The sequence below is a fragment of the Erinaceus europaeus genome, chromosome X (genome assembly GCF_950295315.1).
Source record: "Erinaceus europaeus chromosome X, mEriEur2.1, whole genome shotgun sequence".
NCBI lineage: Eukaryota > Metazoa > Chordata > Mammalia > Eulipotyphla > Erinaceidae > Erinaceus > Erinaceus europaeus.
In genome coordinates this window covers 68,960,657-68,980,232 of record NC_080185.1, presented here as the reverse complement: position 1 = coordinate 68,980,232, position 19,576 = coordinate 68,960,657, and the positions used below count along the sequence as shown (strand labels likewise).

Sequence of the window (19,576 nt, the reverse complement as noted above, 5' to 3'; positions counted from 1 at the left end):
ATGTCCTATAGAATGATTTCTTCCACTTCCTCTTTCTTCCTCTGGTAAGCCAATAGTGTGTGTATGCCTTCTTTTGGAGTCACCCATATGTCTCTGTTGTTGTTTTCAGTATCTCTTAATCTCTTTTTTAGTTCTCTTACTCCATTCTTAGTTTTCTCTACTTCATCCTTGATCTTGCTAATTCTGTTTTTGGCCTCAGTTATTCTGCTCACTATCCCCTTTGTTGTTGTTTGTATCTATTTTTTACCTTGTTCTGATACTGCATTAGCTTGCTCTTAGCTCAGCTATTTCAACTTTCTGATTGCCTCAAAATAATTAGTGTTTACTTTCAATCTCATTTGTGGTTTTGCCATTTATGATGATATTATTTTCAAAAGTTTTCCTCACTCCTGTAACTACTGCTTCAACTAATGTTTGGATGTTGTCCTTATTCTTATGTGTTTCTACAGTTTGTGGACTTTTATCTGGGCTTTTGTCCTGATTCACTTATGCAATATTTCTTTTGGGTTTAACCATTGTATATGGTGTGTTGTGATCGCCTTCTCAGTAGTTTTCAATTCACTGATCCCACTTTCCTGGATTGACTTGTGTCTAAGTAAGGTACTTATAGAGTTTACAGTTATGTAGCATTAAACTGTTTCAATCTTACCTTATCCCTGAGGTGAAGTACAGTGGCTGTTAAACCATCTTATGTTCTTTATATTCTCTGCAGGCTATGGGAGCCTAAAGGCTTTGTAACTCTAAGTAGATTTTTAAGCTTGATCACTCACTCATGAGGAAAAGCTAGAGTGACAAATAGCACACTGGTGATGCAAAGAGACATCCAGACCCGACCATCCAAAGTTCTGGGCCCAATCCGTGCTCTGCCCTCAGCCAAAGCAGAGCCACACACTTCTCTGTGGCCCTGTGCTTCTGAACAAATACATAAAAATGATTTCTGAGGGAATTATTCACCCTTTTTCTTAGTTTATCAGGAGATCAATGTGAAAAATCTTCTACTATACATCCATGTCTCCAGACCACTATGAGTGTAGATTTTCTCCTGAATCACCCGGCCAGTCGTCTGCCCCACAATGTCAGTATAGGGCTTCCTTGCTGCTGTTCCAGGCCCTGAGGGACAATAGCAGTTGAGATACATAGTTGTATATTCATGAGGTTCAGGTGATCTTCTCCTCCTTTCAGCAATCTTTTTGTTAATAAAACTCAGACTGAAGGTGGTGTGTCAACTGGCAAACTGCCAGACTGGTACCAACCACTCCCAAGTAGGTATGTAGTTTTAGCCCCAGGAATCTCTCCTTAAGCCTTTCCCTGTCCATGAGCCACATATGTTTGCACTCACCTTTGCCTGGATTGGAGGGTTCCTGAAGTAATTCTAGTCCTACTTGTTTTCTCAGGTGATCTTCTTTGCTATTCCTGATTGATCAAGGAGAGCAAAACACAGCTGTTGCTATTCCAAAGCCAAGCCTCCAGAAGTCCTGGTAATCCATATCAAGCTACTGGATCCACCTCTTAGAAGTGTCCTTCCTGCCTCACGTGGATTGGGCCAACAAAAAAATCCAGGTAAACAAGCAAAATTCCAATGCTGTTTGTGGACTCAGACAGAACTTCATATTACCCCATTATTTTTTTTTATGTACCCTCTTGACATAGCTCATTCTTTTTGTTTCCTTCAGCAAAAATATTAAATTTTCTCTTTATTATTTGTAATATTTTCCACTTGATCTAAATTTTAATATTTCCACATATCATCCTTTAGAGAAATAGTTCAACACACAGAGTTTTATGGTCTTTGTCATATATGTATATATACCATCCATAGTTCCATATTCAGTGAGTTTTATTCCAAATTAGTAGAGATTGTAAGGGAAGAATAGTGTGTCATAAATACAGATAATATATTCTTTCAGCAGCAGCTTATAGAAATCCTCAACTTTGGTAAAAAAAAAAGCATATTTATAAAATATGCCTGAGTCTATAACATTACAAGCTATATGTCCTTAGCAGAGTCATATTATCAAAAAACTTTATTGATAGTTCAGTTTACTAATATTCCAAAATGGATTGATATATTTATGTTAATCTACTGCTGTACCAGAGATACAATATAATTGTTACACACTTTCTTGTCTTAGACTCACAGTCTCCAGGTTCAGTGTAGGAATTGTGTAGTATTTTGGGAGAAAATATATAATTCTTTTGAAAAAGGTGTTATTTGCAATAGAATTTATTCATAAAAACATCATCCACAAATGTGGTATTTGGTAGAAGAAAATATCAAATAACATATATACCATGATTCTTCAATTCTTATGTTTCAAAATAACCTGGCCTGTGGCTGGAGTCAAGAAATAATTCATAAATAGCTTGCCTACTTTTTAAATTTTTTATTTATAAAAAGGAAACATTGACACAAAAAACATAGGATAAGAGGGGTACAAATCCACACAATTCCCACCAGCAGAACTGATAGCTTTCCTATTCTTTATCCCTCTGGAAGTATGGACCCAGGGTCATTATGGGGTACAAAAGGTGGATAGTCTGGCTTCTGTAATTGTTTTCCCGTGGAACATGGGTGTTGACAGGTTGATCCATACTCCCAGCCTGTCTCTCTCTTTACTTAGTGAGTCAGGGCTCTGGGGAAGTGGCTCCAGGACATATTGGTGGGGCCGTCTGCCCAGGGAGGTCCTGTTGGCATCACGGTACATTTGTAATGTCACCTGTCAGACATTTCAAATCACCCCATGTTACAGACTTTGTTACCAGATCAGTTGTCATGGAACAGTCTTCAGCAGTCCTGAATCTCCTCTTCTTTCTCACAGGAACCAGGACCTTTAGTTGCTGGATCTCTGGGAGAAGATTTTGATTTGCATGATGCCAAGCTATGATAGGGTTTCTTTGCTTTAGCAGATATCCAAATAAGTCCTTATGTGATAGAACTGAAGCTTACCTTCTAACTCCAATTAGCAATTTGTCATGTCTCTGCCAGGAAGGACCATGTGTCTCATCCGTGTATAATAGTAAAGGTTTTCAAATGTCCTCTGAGGGTGCAGTATGTCACTCAGCTGCTGTTGTGTCCATAGAAGAGCAATTAAGAAATAATGTAAAACTAAGTATTTTATCTAATTGTTCCTGTGGTGTTAGGGAATTCTGGGTCTGTCTCTCTCTCTCTCTCTCTCTCTCTCTCTCTCTCTTTGACAAGGAGTTGTCTTCAAAAGACCGATAGCTCTTTCTACAGTTGCTTATCCATATGAGTAGTATGGAATGCCTATTGTATGTTTTGTATTCCATTGTTAGATGAAGAAAAGAATGCCTTAGAGGTATAGGCTGGGCCATTATTTGTGTAGCTGTTATAACTAATCTGCCTTGTCATTTCCCTTGGTGATAGATCCAGGTAAACCTGAATGCGAATGGACATGCATAATGTATAATCAGGATGTGCCTTTCTGTATGACCTGTTGAAGTGTTAAAAACACATGAAAGAGAGATTTATCAACTCCTTCATGTAAAAGAACATTTTTCTATAACCTTGATACAACCTACTTCTTATGCTGAATCTGCTGTTATGTTGAAAGTCTGATCATGAAAATATTGTAAGGCACTTATGGCAATAGCTAACTCTGCTATTGATGCAGAGAAAGTATTGCCATTCATTGTCTACTTTCCAAGTAAAAGCTCTTCTTCCTGAATTACCAGAGCTACCAACAGAAACTATAAGGGCAACAGGAATAGGGGAAGGAGATACACATGCTTTTTAATTTTATTTAAATGGAAATATTGACAAGACTATAAGATAGAAGGGATGCAATTCCATACAATTCCCAACCCCAGAACTCCGTATCTAATCCCCTACCTTGATAGTTGCCCTATTCTTTCATTAAATATATTTTTAATATCCATTTATTTATTTATTCCTTTTTATTGCCCTTGTTGTTTCATTGCTGTGGTTATTATTGTTGTTGTTATTGATGTCATCATTGTTCGATAGGACAGAGAGAAATCTAGAGAGGAGGGAAAGACAGAGAGGAGGAGAGAAAGATAAATACCTGCAGATCTGCTTCACTTCTTGTGAAGTGACTCCCCTGCAGGTGGGGAGCCAGAGGTTCTAACTGGAATCCTTACACCAGTCCTTGTGCTTTGTGCCATGTGTTCTTAACTTGCTACGCTACCGCCCGACCCCTTATAGTTTTCCTAGTCTTTAACCCTCTGGGAGTGTGGACCCAGGGTCACTGTAAGGTACAGAAAGTGGAAGGTCTGGATTTTGTAATTGCTTCCCCACTGAACATGGGCATTGACAGGTTGATCCATACTCCCAGCCTGTCTCTCTCATTCCCTAGTGGGGTAGGGCTCTGGGAAGGTGAGGCTCCAAGACACATTTGGTGGGATAGTAAGGTTGACATCATGGTAGCATCTGGAACCTGGTGGCTGAAAAAGAGTTAAGATATAAAGCAAAAAAAAAAGTTCATTAATCATGAAGTTAAATGCAAGAATATAGCAGGTGAAGATTTGGAGGTCTCTATTTTGGAAAAAGCTAGTTGGTTTATTTTAGGTATATTCCAAGAGGCCCATGACCCAACTAGTTTTTGCCTGAGCCTGACAGCTGATATGCAAGTGGACCCAGGTTATTGTCTGGTGAGATGGTGTCATATTTGGAAAAAGGACTAGAAAACTCGATCAGGGAGGAGAGTAGCTCCCAAATATGGGGAAATTATATAAATATTGTTAACTGAAAACCCCATCGATTTGATCTGGGGCCCATATTCCACACAAAAGCCTATGTAACCTATGCATTCCTATAGGGATATACATGCTTTAAGAATAAGAGGTAATAATGTTAATGAGTATAGTAATTTATCTTTAGGAAGTGTAAAATCAATATGATCAAGAAAATCAGATAAAGCAATTTGTAAAGACTCAGAAAAATTCTAGTGTAGAACAAAAATCATTTTATTTATTTATTTTGTTTATTCCCTTTTGTTGCCCTTGTTTTTTTGTTGTTGTTGCTGTTGTAGTTATTATTGTTGTCATCATCGTTGGATAGGAGAGAGGAGGGAAAGACAGAGAGAAGGAGAGAAAGATAGACATCTGCAGATCTGCTTCACTGCCTGTGAAATGACTCCTCTGCAGGTGGGGAGCCGGGGCTCGAACCAGGATCCTTACGCCGGTCCTTGCGCTTTGGGCCACCTGCGCTTAACCTGCTGCACTACAGCCCGACTCCCACAAAAATAATTTTTATGAATACTTTGATGAATAATATCATGACCAGTTCCTGTGAGCATGTGACAGCTATGTCTATCTTGAGCTATTAGATTGCACTTCAGTTCAAATTGAGTGTTTATTTTCTTTCTGGGTATATGAGGGATGTATACCCACTCAGTAACTCCCAGATATGGGTTAAGCTGGCCTAACATTTCTGTTGGACTATGGCAAGTGGGTAGAATAAACAGATGAGTGGGTTTTCTTGAAACCTTTTTAGCTGTTCTGATGAAATCCAGTCCTCTATTTGTATTAACTCTTTCTTGGCTTCCTCTGTAAGGAAGTGAGGAGAGAACAGATCTATTTCTACCTTTAAGCAATTAAACAAATGGGTTAATTTTTAGGTTGGAATTTTTATGGATGATCTAAGCCAATTAATATTGCCTAATAATTTTTTTAACTCATTAAGAGTCCATTTTTCAGGGATATTTAATTTAACATCTTATGGTCTGATATATCTTTGAGAGATAATATATCCTAAATATTTTCATGACTCTAGCTTTTGTAGTATTTCTGGTGTTATAATCAAGCCTTGCAAAATAGTTTGCTATTGTACATGAGCAGCTTGCTTCTCCTAAAATTCTTTCATCTGCATTGATCAAACCAATGGAAGCCTTTTGACACTTATAGCATTTTTTTTGTTTTGGCTTTTAATTATTATTATTACTATTTTACCAGATTGTCTACATTGATTTCTTTTTTATTATTACTGATTTAACAATTATCAACAAGACCATAGGATAAGAGGAGTGCAATTCCACACAATTCCCACCATCAGAGTTCCATATCCCTTCTCCTCCATTGGAAATTTTCCTATTCTTTATCCCTCTGGGAACATTAACCCAGGATCCTTACAGGGTGCAGAAGGTGGAAGGTCTGGCTTCTCTAATTGCTTGTCTGCTGGACATGGGCATTGGCAGATTGATCCATACTCCCAGCCTGTTTCTTTTCTTTTTAAATCTTTATTTATCGGATAGAGACAGCCAGAAATCAAGAGGGAAGGGGGTGATGAGAAGGAGAGACACAGAGAGACACCTGCAGCACTGCTTCACCACTCGCAAAGCTTTTCCCCTACAGGTGGGGATTGGGGGCTTGAACCATTGCTTGAGCATTGTAATACATGCGCTCAACCAGGTGTGCCACCACCCGGCCCCCATCCTAGCTTGTTTCTGTCTTTCCCTAGTGGGGCAGGGCTCTGGATAGGTGGGGTTCCAAGACACACTGGTGAAGTCATCTGCCCAGGCACGTCAGGTTGGAGTCATGGTAGCATCTGCAACTTGGTGGCTGAAAAGCATTAAAATATAAAGCAGAACAAATTGTTTAATAATGAAGATCCTAAAGGTAAGAATAGAGCAGATGAGATTTGGGGTCTCCATTTTGGAAAAAACTAAGAAGTCTGATTTAGGTATATTCTAAGGGGCCCATGACTTTACTAATTTTTGCTTGAACCTGACAGCTAACATGCAGGTAGGCTAAAGGTATTGTCTGGGGAGATGGTGTCAGAGTTGGAAATAGGACCATAAAGCTGGATCAGCATAAATCCTCTTGTGGGACTCTACAGGACTTTGCCCTCAATGTGGAACAACAGTAGGGACTGCCCTACTGTCCAAAGAGAGGCTGGGTCAACATACTCTGCCACTCAAGAAAGAAGAGTCCTAAAATTAGTGCAGCCTTGAATGTTCCTAGCTATGACTATGGGATGCAAGCTCAGACCTACAGGGCTGCAGAGGTTACACAGGCTTCTGTGCTGAATATGAGCCCCAGATCAGTTCAATAGGGTGTAGAGTTAACGGTACATATATACTTTTCCCATATTTGGGAGCCACTCTCTAAATTGATTTCTAAGGTGACCTTGATTGCTTCCCATGGTTAATTTTTTTTGTTCTTCTGAAACTATTGAGGCTGCAATGTAGCTGCAAGAGCCTGAGCTTGTAGGTGAGTTTAAAAGTGTGTGTACCCACTGTTGGCAGGTCTTGATCATCTGAGCTATGTTAGGATCTTGTGCCCTCATAAGTCTAAGACTTCTTGACAATCTTTACTAGCATTTTCAAAGTCTAAAAGTTTGATTTAAAATGTTGGTTGTTTCACTGTTATCCATTTGTCTATAAATGGCTTGTAATCTATTTATAAAATTAATATAGCTTTCATCTATCTTTTGGTGGTCAGTGGCAAAAGAACCTGAGGGTGATCCAGCCTGTGAAATAAACTTCTAAGCCTTAATGGCAGCCTGTCTTGCCAGGCTTAATTCTCTTTGTGGCATTTAGGACTGAGCAACAGGTATTTTATAGTTTCTTTCTCTTAGTAGCATCTTAAAGTGGATGCCAGCCTGTTTGTACTATTCATAAGAGAGGCTGCTATATCATGATATTCTTGCAGCCGTAAACTATAATGACCTACAGGTAGCACAGCTTTAACCAAATTTTTCTAATTGTATGGAATTAATTCATATTAAGAAGAAATAGCTTCTATTAATGCCTTTAGTAAAAGGACTTTGACACCATTATTAATTATAGTTGTACAGAGTTCTTCATAAACAGCTAAATGTAAACTCTCATGAGTAAGATCTCCTGGTATTCTTAGGACTGGAAATGAATGAATGCCTTCTGACTGCCTCCCTTCTCGGAAACATTTTTCTATTATGGACTCAAAATCTGAATCATAGTCCATATCACTCACTATCTGAGCAAGTGTCTGGCCTTGCAGGGAAAGCTAAAGGCATAGAAGTGACCTGTGTTGTTTCTGAGCTTGACTTTGCTGTATAGACAGCAGAGCTGAGGGTAGGGGGGACTGTAAATCTCTCCTTAGCCTAGGTGCTGCTACTGGCCATAGAGGAAGCTGCCCCACCCTGGCAGCCACACTGCTGAGCTTTCTGGGGAGAGAAGACTGCTGAAACAGAGTCTGAGGCAGGGAGTCAGAAATTGCAGGAGAGGACTGTAAAGTTCCAGTCTGTAAAGGAACAGAAGCTGACACATAATTCAAAAGCTGGTGTGAGGGTGGAGGTAGATGCAAAAGTTCTGGTTAAAGAGGAGGGAGCTCCTAAAGGGTTAATGGATTGTCCTGTAAAAGAGTTAGAGAGAACTCTGCTGGAGCCAGCAACTCCTGCAGTGGTGGTGCAGGAGGGAGAAGCATCTTTTTACTGCTACAAATTGGCACAAACGATTATGCACTGGTGAAGAGGGCTGAAAAAGTGTCTGGGGACTAAAGGGTGCTTTTTCTTTTTGAGGGACACCTAGAAACTGAGACTTGCAAAGGAGGTAGAGACAGGAAGGAGGCAAGAAAGGTGGCAGATCTGCCAGTAGGTGTGGGGAGCAGCTGCAGGAAGGTGCAGGTCAAGGGAAGAAAGAGTCCTGATTCAATTTTACATCATCCTGGCTATCTTGATCTTTTTCTCTGTGGGGAAGATGACTGGATCAAATTTAAAACATTTCTACAGATTTTTCCATGTGTACAGTGAGATGCCTTTATAAACCCTATGGCAAAATGGAGTCCTTTTCCTGACTGTATCCCAATCTTCTAGTTGTAGACTTCCCATATTTGGAAACCATGAATAATGAATTTTAATAAGTTGGAGTAAATCATTTAAATATTTGGCAGTAACCCTGTACTCTGAAGATTTTAAGAAACTCAACATAAGAGAGAGGAAGGCCTGTTCCTGCCTTGTCAGTCCTGTCAGTCTGTTACCTATTTTCTTTTTTTTTTTTTTAATTTTTTATTTAAGAAAGGATTAGTGAACAAAAGCATAAGGTAGGAGGGGTACAACTCCACACAATTCCCACCACCCAATCCCCATAACCCACCCCCTCCCATGATAGCCTTCCCATTCTCTAGCCCTCTGGGAGCATGGACCCAGGGTCGTTGAGGGTTGCAGAAGGTAGAAGGTCTGGCTTCTGTAATTGCTTCCCCGCTGAACATGGGCGTTGACTGGTCAGTCCATACTCCCAGTCTGCCTCTCTCTTTCCCTAGTAGGGTGGGTCTCTGGGGAAGCTGAGCTCCAGGACACATTGGTGGGGTCTTCAGTCCAGGGAAGCCTAGCCAGCATCCTGGTGGCATCTGGAACCTGGTGATTGAAAAGAGAGTTAACATATGAAGCCAAACAATTTGTTGAGCAATCATGGATCCCAAGCTTGGAATAGTGGAGAGGAAGTGTTAGGGAGGTACTCACTGCAAACTCTAGTGTAATCCTGCTTTCAGGTATATATTTTGCAGTAGTACAGAAGCTGACTTAGAAGATCTGAAAGGGAAACTAAAAGCAGGACCTATTTTCTTAAAGAGACAGTAAAAGAGTAGAAAGGGTTCAATGCCAGAGGATCTTTCCTACCAAACTTTTAAAGATTTTTAGTGTGAGATTCCAACTGGATTGTTCTGCAAGCCTGTATTCCATGTCAGGTCTGGCAGCCACCTTAGTGGTGTTTACTGGCTGATGGAGGAATCATTTTTTTTTTAAACAGAGTCTGTGTTTTAGCTCCAACACCCATTACAGGCAGTCAAGTCTAAGCAGAGAACTGGTGGACTGTCTAGCAATGCTGCTGGTCTAGCATGGGGGTGCTTCTTCCCAGGCACGTGCTCTCTGGGTTGGAGAGAACTCGACCAGAGCCAGCCTGGGCTGCTACTCACTCAGCGATGCAGGAGAAAGAGTCTTGAACTCCTGGAAGAGTGGTAATGCAATGTCTTTATTGATCAGGGTGACAACGCTTTTATGGGATAGACCTGGAAGTGGCAAGTCGGAAACGGAAATGGCTAGGAAAGGGGGTGGAGAAAGGCAAAAGCGGGCTGGGAAGGTAGAAATGTTGGGAGGGTCTTAGCTGGTGAGATTAATGTTATCCTGCAGGCGGGGAGGGTCTCAAGGTAGAAATAAGATAGATCAAAGGAATGGGATGGGTGGGGATCTTTCAGGCAAACCAATGATTATGTAAATAGGCCATAGTATCAGGAATGCAGGGTGGAGCAGGGGAGCTGGCTTAATGTCCTACACAATGCAAGGCTGTGTCTAGGCCAAATGTCTACAGTTGCTCACCAACCTTACCTAGTCTCATGCATCAGACTTTGCTGGAAAATAAAATAATATGCACAAAGAGAAGAAACTAAAGACTGGAAGAGAGAGAGAAAGAGAAAGAGACAGAGACAGAGACAGAGAGAGAGAGAAAGGCCCTAGCCCAAACCTCCCTCAGACACTGAAAGTGTATCTTCCCTACCCCTGCTCCACTTTCCCTGAGCCTGGACATCCAAAATTTCCCCTTTCTGGGACCTGGGAGGTGTGTTTTTAGTGGATTTTCAGTTTTACCTTAAGTTCAGTTCTGGAGTTTCACATCACTCTTAATCCTCACAGGGTCATGACAGGATCCTCAAATGATCTTCATACAGGGCACCAGAATCGAGGAACAGGTTCTACTGGTCCTTGAGACTGAGATCTCCACTAAGGCTTATGCAAAATATTAGTCAAACAAGGAAAAATATTCTAAGACTTAAGTTCTTCTAAAGAATGCTGGTGTAATAAATACCCTTCTATCTAAGGGAGACAGAATAAGTGTGCACACTAATAAAAAATAGTCCATTTTTAATAGGTCTGTAACCAAGAAATTCCATAGAAGGCTTACATAAGCAAGAAGCATAATGGCTACATCTGGAAAAGTGTTTGGGGGTAACAGAAAAGTTATAGATTACATAGGGTAAACATTGAATGGCACGTACATCTGAGGACAAGTACAATATTTTCACAGTTCTACTAGCTAATCCCAAATGGTATCAAGGTAGGTAATGTCTCTAAAGATTAACAGGTCACGTAGTTTCCCATCAGTTTTGGGGTGATTATTATTGCACAGGGAAAGACTTTGGCCTCTTTCAGTACCCACTGACCTCTGGGAAGCCATGGAGTTGTCAAGCCTTACAGAGTGATTGATTAAATCATAGTTTGTGCTAATAAAAATATAAATAAATCCAGAATATCAAGATGTATATATAGTATTAGATATTTCCCAGCTTGGTGATTTATTTCTGAGATCTCAGTTCTATTTCACTGGTCACTGTGTCTATTTTTGTTCTAGTAGCATGACTTTTTTTTTATTACTGTAGCCTTGTAATACAGTTTGAGATATGCAAGTGTGATGCCTCCAGTTCTGTCCTTTTTTATTAAATATTGTTTAGGAAGTTCTAGGTATTATCTGGTTCCAGATAAACTTGTATAGCTCTATTCACTTAAAAGCAATTGTTATGATCTTGATAGAGAACTCATTAAATCTGTATATAGCTCTCGGTAGAATATTTATTTTAATGATGTTAATTCTTCCAATACATGAACCTGGGATAACTTTCTACTTATTTGAATTTTTTTCTATTTACTTGAAAAAGGACTCATAGTTTTCAGGACAAAAATATTTCACCTATTTTGTTAGGATTATCCCTAGATATCGTATTGGTTTTGCTGCTGCTGATTTGCACTGATTTCTGGATTTCTTCTCCTTCTGTCTTAGTGTTTTCATAAAGAAACACCACCAACTTTTGTAAGTTAATTTTGTAACCAGATATCTTACTATATTGCCTAATAAATTCTAAAAGCTTCCTGCTGGATTCTTTAAGTTTTTCTGTATCATCTCCAAATAGTGACAATTGGACTTCTTCTCTTTCAGTCTATATCCCTTTAATTCCTTGCTCTTTTCTGATTGCTATGGTAAGAAGTTCCAATACTATGTTGAACAGTAATAGTTATAATGGGAAGTCCTGTCTAGTGCCTGATCTGAGGGGGAATGCTTTCAGTTTAACACCACTGATTATAATGTTTGCTGTAGGGTTAATGTATATGGACCACACTAGGTTAAGGAATTTTCTGTCTATTCCCTTTTTGTAAAGTTTTAATTAAAAAGGGTGTTGGATTTTGTCAAAGCCTTTTTCTGAATCGATTGAGATGATCATGTAGATTTTGTTTTCTCTTTTATTGATGTGGTAAATCACATTAATTGATTTACATATATAGAATCAGTCTTGCATCTCTGGCATAAATCCCACTTGGTCCTGATATAAAATCTATTTAATATACTTCTGTATCTGGTTAAATAGAATTTTTATAATATTTTAGTATCTATGTTTATCAGATATATTATTATGTAGTTTGTGTGTGTGTTTATGTGTGGAAGGAAATATTCGTATGCCTTCAGTGTTTTGGAAAAGCTTAAAAATTATAGTTATAACTCTTTCTCGAAAGTTTTTGTAGAATTCATTTGTAAGGCCATCTGGTCCTGGACTTTTGGGGAAAATTCTTGATATGTGTTTCAATTTCTTTGTATGTGATGGACATGTTCATGTTTTCTTATTTGTCTTGTTTCAATTTTGGAAGGTTATATGTTTCTAGGAACTCTTCCATTTCTTTTTAATTAATTAATTTATTTTTATTTAATAAAGGATAAATTAACAAATCCATAGGGTAGGAGAGGTACAACTCCACACAATTCCCACCACCCAATCTCCATATCCCACCCCCTACCCTGATAGCTTTCCCATTCTCTATCCCTCTGGGAGCATGAACCCAGGGTCGTTGTGGGTTGCAGAAGGTGGAAGGTCTGGCTTCTGTAATTGCTTCCCCACTGAACATGGCGTTGACTGGTCAGTCCATACTCCCAGTCTGCCTCTCTCTTTCCCTAGTAGGGTGTGTCTCTGGGGAAGCGGAGCTCCAGGACACATTGGTGGGGTCTTCAGTCCAGGGAAGCCTGACCGGCAACCTGATGACATCTGGAACCTGATGACTGAAAAGAGAGTTAACATACAAAGCCAAACAAATTGTTGAGCAATCATGGAACCAAAGCTTGGAATAGTGGAGAGGAAGTGTTAGGGAGGTACTCACTGCAAACTCTAGTGTACTTCTGCTTTCAGGTATATATTTTGCACTATTTTATGGATACTTGTGAACATATGCTATCTCTCACAGAAACTGGTGTATATCTAGGTTTTGGGACTTTCTTAGAAAGTGAACCACCTGGGATGGAATTAGAGAGTATTATGAAAGGAAAGGTCTCACCCGAGTAATGAAGCTGAAGGGTTGTCATTCCACACATGAAGTCTCTGGGCACAGTCTGAAGTGAAGCATGTTGAGGTGGCAATCATTGTGTTGATTAAGTTGCGACTGGCAGATGCAATATTATTTGATATGGATTGGGAGAGACATACGGGAAAGTGGGCCCTATCCAAAGGCTCCAGGACTGGGGGAAATAGAGGCTCTATAGTGGAGATGTGAGGTTCCTGCTGTCTTAGCGTTCAAAAAGACAATCGATAGTTAATGTTATCATCACATTATTTGGTAATTGGGTTAACTTTGAAAAGTCCTTTTGTTAGGGTTTGCTGTACAGTACCCAGTATCTTGTATATAGCTGTGCTATTGGTTGCTTCTGATCTACTTGGTCTAGGCTTTTGAGAGAGTCCGCATATCAAATACACAGCCTATATATTAAAAAGACTCAGTCTGTGTTTTGAAAACTTTGAGACATACAATTAATTTCCCCCCTCATATTAATTAACTAGTGATTTATATGACTACACTTTACTAGGAGTGTACATAAACACCATTCCCACCACCGAAAGACTGTGACCCATCCCTATCTTTTTAAATTTGTTTTTACTTAAGAAAGGATAAATTAACAAATCCATAGGGTAGGAGGAGTACAACTCCACACAATTCCCACCACCCAATCTCCATATCCCACCCCCTCCCCTGATACTTGATTCCTCCAACTGTTGCTTGTCAGTGGTTTTTATGCATCCATCTAATCTGAGTGACAGTCTAGAAGCATATAATAGTCATGGTTGAAAGCCTTTCTCATTGAGCTCTTGATATATATCTTGTCATTCTCTTCTGGACTTTGGTGTTTGGAGAAATCTGCGGATAATGTTAAGGGTTGTTCTCTGTAAGTCACTCTTTGTTTTTCTCTTGCAGCTTTCAGGATCATTTCTTTACCCTTATTCCTTTTCATTCTAAATATGATGTGTCTTTAAGTCTGGGTTAATTTTGGGGACCTTCTGAGATTCCTAAACCTTTATGTCTGTTATGTTATCTAAAGTAGAGAAGTTCTCAGCTTTTATATCCTGTAGAATGCCCCCCTTTCTTCCAGCAGTAATCCAGTAATGGATATATTACTTCTTTTGAAGTCATCCCATATGTCACTGTTGTTGTTTTCAGTATACCTTAATCTCTTTTTGAAATCTCTTACTTCTTTTTTTAGTTTTCTTTAATTCAGCCTCAATCTTTCTATTCCTGTTTTTTGTCTCACTTATTCTGCTCTCTATCCCCTCTGTTGTTTACTGTAGCTCAACTATTTTGTTACCCTGTTCTGATACTGTATTAGTTTGTTCATCTAGTTGTGCTCTTAGCTCAGCTATTTCAGTTTCAGCTCTCTGATTGCTTCAAAATTACTAGTGTTTTCTTTCAGAATCTTATTTGTTGTTTCCCCATTTCTGATTATATTACTTTCAAAAGCTTTCCTCACTCCTGTGACTATTGCTTCAATTAGTGTTTAGATGTTGTATTAATTCTTATGTGCTTCTAACTTTGGGAGGATTTTGTCTGGGTTTTTGTCCTGGTTAATTTCTCCAATATTTCTTCTTGGTTTAACCATTGCATATGTTGTGTTATGTGGTCCCTCTCTCAGCACTTTTCAATCCACTAATCACACTTGCCTGTATTGACTTATGTCTAAGTAAGGTAGTGAGAGTTCACAGTTTTGGAAATTAACAGTTGTTTCAATGTTATCTCAATCCCTAAATTGAAGCACAGTGTCTGTGAGTTCCTCTTATGTTGTTCTGTACTTCTCTGCAGGATATGGGAGCCTGAGGGCTTACTAACTGTCAGTAGATTTTTTAGGATAATCACTCACTCCTGACCAAGAGATAAAACAAGGTGGGGGAGAGATAGCACAATGGTTATTCAAAGAGACTCCCACACCCTGAGGGCCCAAAGCCCCATGCCCAATTATATACTTTGCCAGCAGTCAGAGCCGAGGTAGGCAGTAGTCCTTGGCCCTGTGAGTTTCTAAACAAATCCTGTTTGTATTCTGTGGTTTCTGAGGCAATTATTCACAATGTCTCCCAATTCATCAGGAGAAAATTTGGAAAGGCTTCTACTATACAGCCACACCTCCAGACCACCCAGAGTGTAAATCTTCTCCTGAGTTTCCTGGTCAGTTCTCTTTCCCCTTATGTCAGCGCAGGGTCTCCCCGCTGCTGTTCCAGTCTTCTAGAGACAGTAGCAGTGTAGATTCACAGTTGCAGTTGATGAGACTTAGTGGGCTATATCCTCCCTCCAGCAGACTTTTGGTGATAAAACTCTGAGTGGAAGTGGCATGCCAACTGACAAACTGCTGGGCTGTTATAAGCCACTCCCAGGTAGATTCCAACTTTTATGCACAGGAATCTCTCCTTAAGCTCCTCTTTGTCCACAAGCCACATGTGCTTGCACTCATCTGTGACTTGGTGGGTTCCCAAAATAATCCTAGTCTTGTCTTGTTGCCTTCTCAGGTGATCTTTTTTGTTATTCCTAGTTGACCAGGAGAGCAAAACACAGCTGATGCTAACACCTCACCATTATTTACTTGAACAGTATCTATCTTTTATGTCTCCCCTTTTATAAGTTGTCTCCTTGTTGGGGATATAGCATAATACTTATGCTAAGGAAATTTCATGCCAGAGACACCAGATTTCTGGGTTTAATCTCCCACACCACCATAAACCAGAGCTGATAAGTGCCCAGAAAGGGGGGGCTGCATAATAGTTATGCAAACTGACTCTTATGCCTGAAGCTCCCATGTCCCAGGTTCAATCCCCCATACTCCATGCCACCATAAACTGGAGCTGAGCAGAGCTCTGGAAAAAAAATGTTTTAGGGGATGGGTGGTGATATACTGTCTTAAGTGCACACATTATCATGCACAAGGGCCTATGTTTAAGTCCCTTGTCTTCATTTACAAGGAGCAAGTTTCATGAGTGGTGAAGTTAGTCTGCAGCTGTTTTTCTTTTTCTCTCCCTCCTGTCTCCCACTTCCTACAATTCCTATCTGTCCTATCACATTCTTGCCAACATTTGTTGTTTTGGTCTTTTCTAATATATGACATTCTTGCAGGTGCAAAATGGTATCTAATTGTTGTTTTCTTGCAAATATCCCTTTGCTATTCTAAGATATTGAATTAAATATTTCAATTTTTTTAGTGTCTTTATATATCTTAGTATACTATAGTGTTTTATTTCACATGTTTCATAACTGCTCAATTATTTTACATATATTTTAGTTCTCTTAGTGACTATATATACTTTGTTTCCTTTTACATTGTAGTGTAAAATTCATAATATGAAATAAAAACAAAATTATCATTATTTTATATAATAATGTGAGTTTTCCTAGAATTTCATTTGATCATATTAAATTTGAGCATTTAGCTGGTATGAATTTGATGATTTTATTAATTTCTTGTCCCTTTTTCTCTTTTCCCTTTGACAGTTTTCTGTGGGTTTATAGAAAAACTGTAACAATTTTACCTGGTATGGACTTGTTGTCTGGGACATACATATTTGCTGTCCTGTTAGCATGTGTCGTGTTTCAGTCTGGCGCCCAGGAGAAGAATTATGTCGTCCAAGAAGAAATGCCAGAAAATGTCCTGATTGGCGACTTGCTGAAAGATCTCAACCTGTCACTGACTCCAGAAAAATCCCTAACATCTCCTATGCAGTTTAAGCTGGTATACAAGACTGGAGATGTGCCCCTGATTCGAATTGAAGAGGACACTGGCGAGATCTTCACCACAGGAGCTCGCATAGATCGTGAGAAATTATGTGCCAGCATTTTGGTGGAAGCCCATTGCTTTTATGAAGTGGAGGTTGCTGTTTTGCCTGATGAAATATTTAGACTAGTAAAGATACGTTTTATGATAGAAGACATAAATGACAATGCACCATTATTCCCAGCAACTGTTATCAACATATCAATTCCAGAGAATTCAGCTATAAACTCTCGATATGTTCTTCCAGCCGCCATTGATCATGATATAGGAATAAATGGAGTCCAAAGTTACCAACTAATTAAGGTGCGTTTTAAAAAACATTTACATAAATACATCACTTTCTAAAAGATAAATGAAGGATCTTAGTATACTTTAAACTTTGAGTTAGTCATTGCCCCAATTTCTGGAAATCAAAAAAAAAATTGAGTGCATTTTTTCCAGTTGAGCGGGGTTAAATGAAGCTTCATTTAATGTTTATATAATTTCAAACATTTGTTTCCCTTCACAATCTGTAATGTTATAGTAATCAAATCAAGAACCTCCCCCATATTTTACTTTAAGTTTGTTAAAGCTATTAATGGGAGAGAGAGAGAAAGAAACAGGTCATCACCCTTTTATACACAGTGATAGGGACTTACAATGAAATCCCTGCACTTTACTCTTTGACCGATTTTCCTGGCATCAATAACTTAATTTTAATTTATTTAATCATGACTCTTGCCACAAACTTGACCTAAATAGACAGTAAGAATAAGCCCATAGATATACTGTTGTTTTTTTCAGTGATTACACTAAATAGAAATCTTTATCCTGACAATGAATAAGATAGTGCACCAGAGAGCTTAAGAGAACACTTAATGTTAAGTATTTCTGCATATATACAGAATGGAGATTTCTCAGAATACTAGATACGGACATACTCTATGACCTAGTAATTTCCTCCTGGGGATTTACATAAAAGAGACCAAGCATGTCTCTTGAATTTTCTCAATGAGATTAAATTTTAGAGACATTGCTATCATTGTTTTACTTTGTTCTAATTATTTGAGAATAGAGACATTTTTATATGTCATTAAAGCATAAGTAAGCTTGCTATACAACAATATTTTTTTAATCTAGAGGCCATGTTTTAGTTTGGTTTTGGATCTTGAGGTGGGGAAGTCAGAAGGAAGAATATCTGGAATATTCAGTATACCATATCTATCAAGTGAATAAGCAATTCTTTTTAATTACCTATAATTGTTTTGAGAATCATATTTTACTATGCTGAGTAGTACAATTCACATGAATGAATTTGGAAAATCTATATGGAAGCTATGTATAGATTTCATAGATATAGTCAAGAGTTTTTTTTCCAAGTTTTTAATAAATATTTAACTCACTATGGTCAGTGATAGAGCATACCTGGGAAGGAACATGCACTGTCATGTGTGCTGCCTGGTCCACAACATCAGTACTCTACTTGGGAGTGCTACAACACTGGAAGGAAACTTCTCAGCTTTAATTCTCTCTGTCTCTGTCTCTGTCTCTCTGTGTCTGTCTGTCTGTCTGTCTCTCTCTCTCTCTTTCTCTTGTCAGTCCAGAGTAGTGAAGCCTCAGAGATGACTAAACATTAACTGCATGCCCTAGTTAGATCTACCATAATGGCCAAAGTTTGGAGAAATTTGGAGATAGCTCATTCAGTAAGATATGGACTTTTCATGTTTGTACCCCAGGTTCAAGACCCTGGAAACATGTTCTGTGCTTTGTGGTACCAGAAGAAATTTTGCTGCTGTGATATAACACTCCCTTTCTCTTTCTTTCACCCTATCTTTCTGTGTGAATAAAAAAGTGACCTGGGAAATATGAAATTCTGTATATGTGAAACCCTGAATCTGAAAAAAAAAAACTAATGGGGCCAGATAGTGGCACACCTGGTTAAGTGCTCACATTACAGTGAGCAAGGACCCAAGTTCAAGCCTTGGTCCCCACCTGCAGGGGGAAAGCTTTACAAATGATGAAGCAGGGCTGCAGGTGTCTTTCTGTCTCTCTATTCTTCTCTACATTCCATTCCCCTCTCAATTTCTCTCTGTCTCTATCCAATAATAAATAAAAACAATATGAGAAAAATGAAGATTAAATAAATAAGATATTTTTTTATGTATCAGCTAAGAATTTTGATTTGGAAGATGTATAATACTGGAAAACATTTCAGATGCCAATACTTTATGAATATATATTTACTTATATTCAGGAAAAAAGGTTCTTCTCTTTTTTAAATATGTATTTATCTTCATCAGCAGGAGAAAGAGAGAGAGAGAAAGAGAGAGAGAAGAGTGAGCATTGCTCAGGTCTGGCATAGCACATTGTGTTGCTAGATATTGAACATGAGACTCTGAGACATTGAGCATGAAAATCTAGTATACCACCACTGTAGAATTTCTCAAAACTTTTGTGTTGAACAAAGACAAGTGAAGTGCAGAGTTCTATATGAGTATAAAAAGGATAAATGAAAAGAGAAGCAATGGATGATTTATTGTGTAATGTACTTTCAGTGGTATTTCATTATCAAATTAACTGAAGAACTAATCAAG

General features: G+C 38.8%; 1 protein-coding gene across 2 annotated transcripts in view; it reads left to right on the top strand.

Annotated features, from left to right (window-relative positions):
* The window catches only part of PCDH11X (protocadherin 11 X-linked), a 227,337-nt gene that overhangs the window by 11,036 nt on the left and 196,725 nt on the right, over positions 1–19,576 (top strand). For both annotated transcript variants that reach the window (XM_060183182.1, XM_060183181.1), the window contains exons 2-3: positions 1,395–1,560; positions 16,724–17,306. In XM_060183182.1, the coding sequence (XP_060039165.1) occupies positions 16,767–17,306 (540 nt within the window). In that variant the 5' untranslated portion in view covers positions 1,395–1,560; positions 16,724–16,766. The remainder of the gene's footprint in view (positions 1–1,394; positions 1,561–16,723; positions 17,307–19,576) is intronic.